This window comes from Xenopus laevis, chromosome 4L, assembly GCF_017654675.1.
Source record: "Xenopus laevis strain J_2021 chromosome 4L, Xenopus_laevis_v10.1, whole genome shotgun sequence".
NCBI classification, from domain to species: Eukaryota; Metazoa; Chordata; class Amphibia; order Anura; family Pipidae; genus Xenopus; species Xenopus laevis.
This window is the reverse complement of record NC_054377.1, coordinates 149602210-149613181: the sequence shown is the minus strand read 5'-3', so window position 1 is coordinate 149613181 and position 10972 is coordinate 149602210. Positions and strand designations below refer to the sequence as shown.

At 39.9% G+C, this 10972-nt stretch overlaps 1 protein-coding gene across 2 annotated transcripts; it reads right to left on the bottom strand.

Moving 5' to 3' along the window:
• Positions 1-781: 781 nt before the first annotated feature.
• Positions 782-6048, bottom strand: LOC121403135 (extended synaptotagmin-1-like). 2 transcript variants are annotated; one of them, XM_041590943.1, is made up of 17 exons: positions 5547-6048; positions 4992-5033; positions 4661-4795; positions 4492-4565; positions 4332-4404; positions 4156-4245; positions 3916-3971; positions 3593-3713; positions 3310-3471; positions 2757-2839; positions 2420-2468; positions 2236-2325; positions 2034-2138; positions 1860-1931; positions 1498-1587; positions 1271-1417; positions 782-988 (listed from the first exon to the last, which is right to left on the bottom strand). In XM_041590943.1, exons 1-17 carry the CDS (start codon positions 5814-5816, stop codon positions 953-955), a joined length of 1695 nt encoding a protein of 564 aa, XP_041446877.1. In that variant the 5' UTR covers positions 5817-6048; the 3' UTR covers positions 782-952. The 2 variants fall into 2 exon arrangements, with proteins under 2 accessions (XP_041446877.1, XP_041446878.1); XM_041590944.1 differs by lacking the exon at positions 5547-6048 and having other exon boundaries at positions 4992-5186.
• Positions 6049-10972: the final 4924 nt, after the last annotated feature.

Below are 10972 nucleotides of genomic sequence, written 5' to 3'. Positions count from 1 at the left end.
ACTTCATTAAAAAACAATCACGGCCAAAGACAGAAGTTCTATGAACACAGAATGTTGGTTAACGCTTTGTAAAAGGCCCAACGACATAATTTTATTCCCAGTAGTAGATCTACAAATGGCCAGATAGTTCATCATACAGAACACATCTTCAAAAAATGTTATTGATATAACAGGAGCTCATCTGCCACTATATAATAACCTATTCCCGGGGGCCCTGTATCCCCGAATTCACCAAGGGCCTAACTAAACTTGGGAGCTTTCCTTTTTTGGGTCCCAGGCTCCCAACAACACCCACCTTATTCTTCTAGTGGAGGCCAAGAGGAAGTACAAACCCTTTCCCAACACTATATTAAGTGCAACAGAAAGTGGTCACCAACCCATGGGCCAATAACATACATCTGTAAATGAACAACGTGGATACAGGCCCTTCTACCTATTAACTAAGGGAACTGATTTTGTAGGGATTTTAGTCCAATATCATCAGTCAATCCAATAATCCCATCCTTAATTACTTTATGTCAGTACAGTAACAGGGGGACCATTGTTTAAAGGCTTTAATGCAACTGATTTTACTATGTAGAATTTGTTTCCAAAATGTGTATTCATGCTGTTATATTCAATACTTTGTATGATATAACATTTTCAGGCACCATCACCAAATGACAAGAAGAACAAATTAAATCTCCACTTTATTGCTGTTTATTAATAGGTCCCTATCCCCCAGGATCAACCACCCAAGGATTGACTTCTCTGTGACTTCTCCATGAAGGGAAAAAAGTCAAGGTAAGGAACATATTTCTTGAATGATAAAAGCTCCTTCATATTGGTGTAAATCCTCCTCTTCCTCCTCCTCTTCCTCCTCCTCCTCAGTTTGTGCTGGTTGTTTTGGGTTATATGTCACTGGAACCCTGAGTCTCTTCTGGGGAATGTGGGTTCCAATTTCTTTCTGGTTCTATGGCTTCACACTAATATTACGAGGGGCCAAAATCTGCAGGAAAAACCAACAATCAGTGATGGGCTAAGAAAATTGATGCCAGAGCCAAAAAGCACCGTGTCATGTACCATAATATAATCGTATGCTTCATCTCATCCTTCCCTCTCTAGTAAAATCCCACCTAATTTGTATTGTGTAGGTTTCTGCAATATCACAGATCCAGGGCAGAATGTAAGAAATACAACTTACTATTATCGAAATGTCCCTTTACATCTAGATCCTTATTGGAAGCATTAGAACCCATGTAATAAACCCACTAAACTACATGTAACTTACTCTCAGCTGCAGCTTCAGCAGAATCTCACTCGTTTTTCCTTTGGACTTCAGCGGGAACCAGTTCTCAATGGTCATATCGTTGGCATTCATCAGTCGAGAAAGCGGCACAGAGGCTCGTCCTAGAACCTTATTCTGCTCATTTCGTACCTGTGAAAATCACACTTGTAAGTGGCCCAGAAAGATCTACAGGAATGAAGAATCCAATAAGGAAGGACATTTATACTCACCTTTAGCTTCAGTTCTTCATTGAGTGGGTTCTTTATTAGGAATTGGATCCTCTTCTTCCACTCTGGCTCTCCGGTGGTATTTATTTTACCCTGGGAACAAAACAATGAATTCTAAATGAGAACTGGATATTAAGAAATACACCTGTCAGCTCCTTATTATTTATGTTGTAATTAGGGTTTTTGTGTATTTCCCAGTGACAGTCAGTTTTGTGATTGGCATTGGGATATATGTCACTGCTTTACTCTGTATATAATGCAGGAAGTGCTAATTCCTAATTAATGTCTTTCCCCACCCAGCACTATCAGTTCCTAATCTGAAGCAAAAATGATATTTTGTGGTTGGACTCTATTTCAGTACTTACCCCACTCCTCTTTACTGTGTCTCCGACAGTGACCTGCACCTTGGCCAAGGGGTTTAATTTGCTTTTCTTCGGCTGTTGGAAAAGAACAAATGTCATTAATAAAGTGCATAATACAGACAATTAGAAGTTTTACACCCATTATGTGCCCAAAGAGAGACATCACTTCAGACTCACCCGAATCACTGGCAGACCCTTGGCTTTTTGGATGACTGTATACAGTACAGCCGATGAAAGCTCCTCACTCTTGGGGGACTGTATTAGTTTGTTCTGCTTTATCACCTGGAAAACAAATTCAAAAATCAAAATTAGATCCACCAAAGGGTAAAATACCCCAACCTTTCCACAAGCAGAAAGAAAATAGGAACATAAATGTTACCTTATTCAGCTTGGCAGGGTCTGAAAGAAGTCGGAGACATTCCACCTTGATATGCAGCTCCCCGGACTTCACATTCTGCAACCGGATCCACTGCAGGGCGAGAGAGAAGCATAAGTTACATCAGATACAGGGGAAATCAATGAAGGATTATTACAGCGCATGGGAGGGGGCTGGATACACTTACCTTATCAACGCATTTCTTCTTGAGCACTTGGGAAACTGCAATTTTACAGCTGGACATTGGGGAAGAAAAAAGGAAAATTAGCCATGTTATTGGGACAGATACATTTATGTTAATGCTGAATTGGCCGCATCATTTTATAGCAAAATGAATATATATTAGACTGAATACAGATTAATTATAACCATTCAAGCCACTGGGCTATTACTAATGGAGTCCAATGGAATGTGACTGTTTATAACAAATTATTTGATTTAGATCGAAAACTTTATATCTTTAAAGCTGTACATCTCCCTATTGGAGGTCAATATGGAGCCCTGATATAAAGAGATTTACTCACCTGCCCATTGGATCATCTCTCGCCACATCTCTGTCCCAGAGCTGAAATTCAATCTCCTGCCCAGGTAGTTCAGAAAACAAGATCTGAGGATAAAACATACAATGAGGTTACATTATTGAACGAGACTTCCATTGCATGTGGTGCAGACCCTTAAATGATTCTAGTTTGCTCTTCACACTATCCTCTTCCTCCATGTTCCTGAATTTTATGAGGATATAAGTCATGGTATGAATGGAACTTTCCCTCTATATGTATTATTTAATAGGAGTTGCCATACTAATGAGACAGAAGTAATGTCCAATGGAAACAACACCAATGTCTGTTTATAACCCAAATGGACTCTGTTCCTATTACAGTCCGGCTGCAATGCCTCAGCCAAGGCAAACACTACAGCGCCAGTTCTATGCATATCTATAAATCTGTATATAAAATAAACTGTGATCTTATAATGTACAATATATGGGAATTAATGTAAAGGGAAGACATTGAGTGACAGTAGAACTGAGCCTAAATCTGTGTTTGTGGGTAAATAAATCTCGGGGGGATTGGGTACCTCAAATGTCTGCTTCCACTCTGGGTTCAGGGTTTTGGATATGACCCTTGTTTTGAAAGTTTTGCCTCCTCCACGTACAACAACAAAAGGGTCGGACTTTTTCGTGTAGAAGTCTTTGGCGACAAGATTCCTTGCTTCTAGTACATGGATACGCACTGCGTTCTGCAAATAAAACAAAATATCAGAGAATATAAACCCAGTGGGAATAGTCACTTCTATGTACAGGGAAATAGACGGGGGACTGGGGGGCTCCCAGTCCTGAAAGAGAAATACTGGGCCTTACCTTGCGCTCTTTAAAGTGCAATTCAGTCACATCACATTTTGATGTGATTCGCTTGGTGATGTGTTTTGGGGAAACCAAGAAAGTTGCAATTTTCTCCACAATCTTTCTGTTTGTCAGCGAGCTGCAGGAGGCAGAGAGAGAAGGACATTAATAAGTGACAACATGGTACAATAAAGGGGAAATATAACAGGTGGGAAGGGAATAAAAGAGGGATAAAGGACAATGATATTGGTACTGAAGATGAAAGGGAAGTCCAACAGGAATGGCTGGGAAAGGACAGGGTAGAGAATCAGTAGTATATAAGTCAAGATGGTGCCACTTACTGCAGACCAGGAATATCCAGCAGGCGGGTGAGTCCTGTCCAGTCTAGCTGCAACGCCTGCCATAAAGAGAGATCCCAATTATTGCATGAGAAAACAGCATAATTCCAAAATATATTCCCTAAAAATGTGTGTATGTGTATATACTGTATATATTGATCAGTTAAATATATCTAAATATATACATACATACACAGATATAACTTCTTCTACACTAAGCAGCTCCATATATTGTTCACTTACCGGTCGTTGAGGGAAATAGAAGGTCAGAGCTCCAATTAAGGGCTTGTTTCCCATCAGTGGGGCAAAAATGATTCGGAATGTTCCCTCAAGCTGTCAGAGGAAAAACAACATTGATTATCTGTTCCAGAGTAACGGGACACATAGGCACATATAAGGTTGGTAGCAGGGTCACTTACCTTTACGTTGTTCACTCTGGCTAGAGCTGCACGTTCAGAGAGTCCAACATCCAACTTCACTGGTGCATTGTATCTATAAATAAGCAGCAAATGGTCAGTGAGTGGGGAAGGAAGATTAAGGAGAGGGTTATACACAGGGTGGCAATGAGACAATATTTACTTGATTTGGAGATCCATGATAATCTGCTTCTTCTCTGGATCTGATTGGACTCTCATATGAGTCACCTGTGGAGCCTGAACAGTTACATGAGGTGTTAGAATGTGTTTAATAGGAAATCACTGAGCAAGATGAGTTGGAGAGAGAATTAAATACAGGCAGGGGTACTTACCTTCTTACCAAAATCAATGTCAAAGAAGCAGAAATTGCTCAAATATCTGGATTTGGAACGAAGTTTGGGCTGAATCTTCTGCTTTAGAAACTTCACCAAGTACTTGCTCAGATAAGGCCACATATGCTCCATAATCTGCCAGGGGGTGAGAAGAAAAGAAGTTGATCAGGTTGGTGTAAGGCAGGAATTCAGCCGACTCTCAAATGGCACCCAAAATATGTTCTGCACCAAACCCAAGTGTGTGATGTTAGGGTGAGCCCCCCAAATACCCAGACACACAAACTGCCCATGGGGGACCCTCTAGTGAATCAGAATGGAGTATATCACTTACCACACTCAGGCACTGGACTTTCTCAAATTCTTTATCTGCGACCTGCACATTCAGAGAGAGATGAATATTAGTGATCATGTCCCATTATTGCACTTAGAAATTCACATTTTTCCCTGAATAAAAACTTCTTTTTGTTTAACGTGAGGAATGAACTCAAGTGAGATGTCAGAATGCATATTCCTCAGTTTATTAGGATTTTTGCAGCTGCAGAAATAAATGCAATTGTGGGGGCACAGTTTTACATTTGAGCCGCAATGATTAGACTGGAGATTGCTTTGGTTTGAATGAGATACAGGAATATAAAAGGGAGAGGCCTGAACAGAAATATAAGTGATAAACAGTAACAATACAATTGTAGCCAGTGACCCCCGTTGGAAACCTGGAAAAAGGCAGCAGAGGAAGGCAAATAATCTACTATTGAAAAAGAAGACCAATTGAAAAGTTGCTAGGAATGAAACTTTTCATAAAAAGATGAACTGTCTCTTTACTAAAGAATTCAGTACAACTGTCTCCTATATTGTTAATGGACATTATTAGTAATGGGGTGAGCCTTACTTTGTGTGGGGCCTTTGTCTGTTCCTTGGCTTTGTCCTGAGGCTTTATTTCTGATGGGTGGCTACTAGGCTTTCGGTGCCAGTACCAGCTCCACACCAGTATTCCTGCAACTACATATATAAATTGCACTTCTAAATATCCTGCAAAGAAGCCTAATAGCAGGACAATAATACATTTTAAATATGAAAATTTCATTGAAGATTGATCTTGATTAAACTTAATTAGTAAAAGAAAAAAAAAGAAAATAACAATAAAATACAAATTAAGCATAATGGTTTGAGGATTCAGAAATAGCTCCTTCCTCCTCGACCACTAAACATAAAATGACTACAGACCAGCTGTAACAGCTGCACTTGGTTTCATCGAAGTGATGACCTCACAATGACGTTGCTATGACTACAGACCAGCTGTAACAGCTGCACCTGGTTTTATCATTATGACCTCACAATGGTGTTTGCCAGGGGTTACAATGGGTCATGTAATTGTTGGCAATCATTCAAGTGATGACATCATAATGGTGCTGCCAGGGGTTACAATGGGTCATATAATTGTTGGCAATCATTCCAGTGATGACATCACAATGGTGTTGCCAGGGGTTACAATAGGTCATGTAATTGTGGTTAAGCCATGCATGTAAAGTGATGACATCACAATGGATGATGTGATCATGGGTGGACCATGCAAATACATGTACAAATAGATTTGTATAACTTTATGAGTTGTTGAGGTCTATTCCTGTTACTGTGTTTACAAGTGACATTTAAAGGAAATAGCTAAAGGGATTGGGGGTGTTTTTGGGAGATGCAGTATGGCAACTCCAATAAAATAAATATAAAACAATACAATATATAAATAGATATATATAAAATATATAAATACAACTCCCTATGTCTAACAAACTATCCACAAATTAAAATAATCATTAGAAATGAGTCAGTTGTGTGTGTGTGTGAGATTGTAAGCTCCATTGGGCAGAGACTGGTCTGGGTGCGAGTGAAGTTTTAGCCAATCACAGTCTTGCTAGTACTAATGTAACACTAAAATAATAATAATCATTTTGCATCTGATCCGACCGGAACTTTCTGACACTTTGGTCCTTCCCTTCCATTCATCCTGCAAGGGGTTTTCTCAAGTCAAGTCCATGCAGGGACAGGGTGGGTGATGTCATGGGTGGGGCTATGATGTAATACAATGAGCACAATGAGCACAATAAACATGTTCAGTGGAAGTAAAAGACCTGGATCATTATTCCTACAAAGATGTCAAACCTTTAGGCTGGTTGAATAAGTTCAGTATATAATTATAGCATTTTTAGCCATATTCAATTTAGTTTAGTTTTCTTTAAAGAGGTTGTTCACCTTTAAATTAACTGTTAGTATGATGTAGAGAGTGACTGTTATTAACTGTTAGTATGATGTGAGTCAGTTTGCAATTGGTTTTCATTTTTAGTGATGGGCGAATTTGTCCCCTTTTACTTCAACGAAAACTTCGCAAATTTACCATAAAATTCCCGACATGCTGAAAATTTCGCAGAACACATTGAAGTCAATGGGTGTTGACTTGCATCAATTTTGACACCCATGAAATTCTGATACGCACACCTATTTTGTCCAAACGCATTTAAGTCAATGGGTGTCCGAATAATTTTGAGGCGTGTGAAAATGTTTTGGACGTGGCAGATTTTCCACATCAATTTTTTTATAGCATTTTCGAAATTATTCGCTGCTGGCGAAACGCGGAAATTCGTCGCAAATTTGCACCTGATGAATTTACTCAGCCTTCACTATTCATTTTTTATTATTTTGGTTTTTGGTTTTGTTTTTTGAGTTATTTAGCTTTTTATTCAGCAGCACTCCAGTTTGCAATTTCAGCCATTTGGTTGCTATGGTCCAAATTCCCCTAGCAACCATGCATTGATTTGAATAAGAGACTGGAATATGAATAGGAGAGGCCTGAATAGAAAGACGAATAATAAAAAGTAGCAATAACAATACATTTGTAGTCTTACAGAGCAATTGTTTTTATAGATGGGTCAGTGACCCCCATTTGAAAGCTGGAAAGAGTCAGAAGAAGAAGGCAAATAATTCAAAAACTATAAAAAGGAGAACAATGAGAACAATGAGCACAATGAGAACAATAAGCACAATCAGAACAATAAGAACAATAAGCACAATCAGAACAATAAGCACAATCAGAACAATGAGCACAATTAGAATAATGAGAACAATGAGCACAATGAAAACAATGAACACAATGAACACAATGAGAACAATGAGAACAATGAGAACAATGAGAACAATGAACACAATGAAAAAATTTAGCACAATTAGAACAGTGAGCACAATGAAAACAATGAGAACAATAAGCACAATGAGAACAATGAGAACAATGAGCACTAGTGATGGGCGAATTTGTGTGATGGGCATCTTGTTTTTGAAGCTGGTGTCCGTTTTTGACGCCGGCATCCATTTTCTTTCACGCCGGCATCCGTTCTTGATGCCGCCGTCCGTTTTTTGGACAGTTTTGGACAATTTTTTTGACGTGGCGAATTTTCGCGACCGTTTCACAAATTTATTCACCGGCGGCGAATTGCGCAAATTCTACTGAATTCGCTCCTGGCAGATAAATTCGCCCATCACAACTGATTTCCTTTCATTTAAAGTTTGTTATTATGAGTGGACTAGAGAGCAGGATACCATTTAGGGTCAGGACACACAGGCAGATTTAGGGAGATTATTCACCCAGCGACAAATCTCCTCTTCTTCAGGGCAATTAATCGCTCCGAAATGCCTCCGCTGCCTTCCTGGCGGCTAAAATGTAAATCGCTGATGGAACTTGCCGCTATTCGTTTTCCGAAGTTGCCTCATGAGGAAACTTCAATTGACTTTGGAAAACGAATCATGCAGAGTGCCATCCATTTTAGCCGGTGGGGAGACAGGGAAGGCAGTTTGGGGAGATTAGTCACCCCGAAGAAGAAGAGATTTGTTGCCAAATTTGTCCCTGAATCTGCCTGTGTGCCCTGACCCTTAAAGTAGTTGATTTATTTTCTAATGCTAATCAGCCCCAGGCCTAAACTGTATTCCTTCAACCCAGGACTGGAACGCACACGGCTCAGTGGCAGAGACGGAACTAGGTGGGCCCTGGTGCGGCCGGGCCCCACCCTCTTCTGTGCGACGATGCAGCCGCTGCAGTGGGGCGTGTGACTGCCGGGGGGCCCTGGCCCAATTGCACCCCCTGCTCCCCCGGTAGTTCCGCCACTGCTCAGTGGCTTGTTTCTGATTGCTGTATTAATGCAACACTTCTGTAGCTCAGAGAACACATTGAAATTTCATTTGTAGAAACTATGAAACTTTGGCATTGTCTGACCTAGGGCAAGCAATTTAATCTCCTGGCCACCAAAGACTGCTTATAACTGCCTATAAATAATTATTGTTTTTGCTTTAATTGTATGCAGCAAAAAAAAAATATATAAGTATAAACCGTGTGTTCCCTGACACCTGTGCCCCTTAATGTTGGGTGGTGGAGGGTTGCCAACATTTTGTACCACTTGCCAAAAACTTTGCCTCACTTTCCTGTCTTATTTTTTCACTTTACAGCACAATTTGCCAGCATTTACGAAAAGCAATGCGACAGTCTTGGTTTCAGTTTTAATTATTCCAAAGATTATTTTCTCTCATGTTTACACCAAAAATAATGAAATTGAAAGGTAGAATTCTCAGTTAGGTAGGCTATTGCTTTTCTTATTACTTTTCTAAGAATAATGTTCTCAAACAAAATAATCTTCATTACTAAACAGACATGGAAATTCTTCATATTAAACTGTATTGATTAATTGTGTAGCAAATGTATGGTTTGTCATTTGAAACAGATTTAGGGCAACACTGTCACAGGGAGAACTATGGGGTGCCGTTTGTACCAAATACATTCTGTATACAAAACTATCTCTAATACACAGAATGAATGTCTCTCATATTATATAAGAATTTGTGACCATACACAGATAAAAAAATATACAAAAGACTTATTTATATTAAAGAATGAAAACAAAATCTGGTTAGTGCACAAAAGGATGTGATTATATCACAAACTCCATTCTGTACAGTTTAACAAGCAATCTGTCTCACAAATGTATAACCTCCATGTAACGGACACACTTATGTGCAAAGTTACTTACAGAATGAATTATGTAAAAAAAAACTTGGACACAATATATAATAGTGTAACTAACTAGTGCTTGTCAAGCTAGATTTGACTGACAAAATAGATATCTGCGACAGAAAGCAAGATTTTATAGTACAGGATTCATTCTTTCCACAAAATGACAGTTTTGTTTCACAAAACAGATAAAATATCCATTCTGTGAAGCAACACTGTCAGTCACATTCCTGAACCAATAAGAACAAAGCTTATTGCCATATAACAAACAAGATGAGAAGTGGCCAGCTCTGCTCCACATGGCTAAGGCAAAGTATCTGGCCTGATATAGAGGGCGCCCTCTAATGTCCCCTTTGCAGCATAGTAATAAACATGAACAAACATTTCCTAAAAGAGCTGCTGTTAAACACTACAGGTTCATAAATGGAAGTTTTTACAAATGGCTGAGAAATGCTGCACTTATAATGATTGTAGAGAAAGCAAAGTATGCAAAACATAAATATGATCATTTTAGGTGATATGGCTATTCTTATTGTAGTAACCTGCTTGTGTGGCCATTTTGGTTAAGGGCATTCCTGCTGTTTTGCCATTATCTTATGACTCACTCCTGTTCCTCTTCCTGTCTAAGCTGAGAGCAATAATGGGACAGGCCACACCCACCTGCCATGTTGTATTAAATGTACCAGAAGTTCCTGTGCTTGTCTGGCTGCTTTGCCTGACTCTCAGAGACAGTTTTGTATATGATAGTTAGACTCCAATGTCTCCTCCTAGCTGTAATCTTGCACCAATTAGCTTGTAGTAGTCTCTTAATAATGTGCTTAGCTATAGTTCAACTACATCATAATAGCCAGAGACTTGGGACTGATCATGTGCACACACATTGTGTATAGTATGATGTGTAGGTTATATGAGCAGCCACCTGAGTACTGTGTGTAAACAAAAGGCTTCAGGACTTCAACTTCACCTCCTTTCGTGAATTCAGGTCTTTTCGCTGATTCGGGACTTCAGCTTTGTCTTTTCGGCACTTGCGCATTCGGTAATATGCTAAATGGCCTCACGGCTCGGGCGCTCATAAAGGGGACCCGGCCCTTTGGAAAATGCAGCACTTCTGGGCCCTTCAGGCCCGGAACACTTGTCCCCCCTGTCCCCCCCCGCTGGCGGCCCTGGACATGCATGTGACATGGGCGCAGTTGTGCTCTCTGCTCTAGTGTTGTGCCCCCTCGACCCACTCTGAAGTGAAAGGGTTAAGCACTGGGCAGGTAAGGGGACGG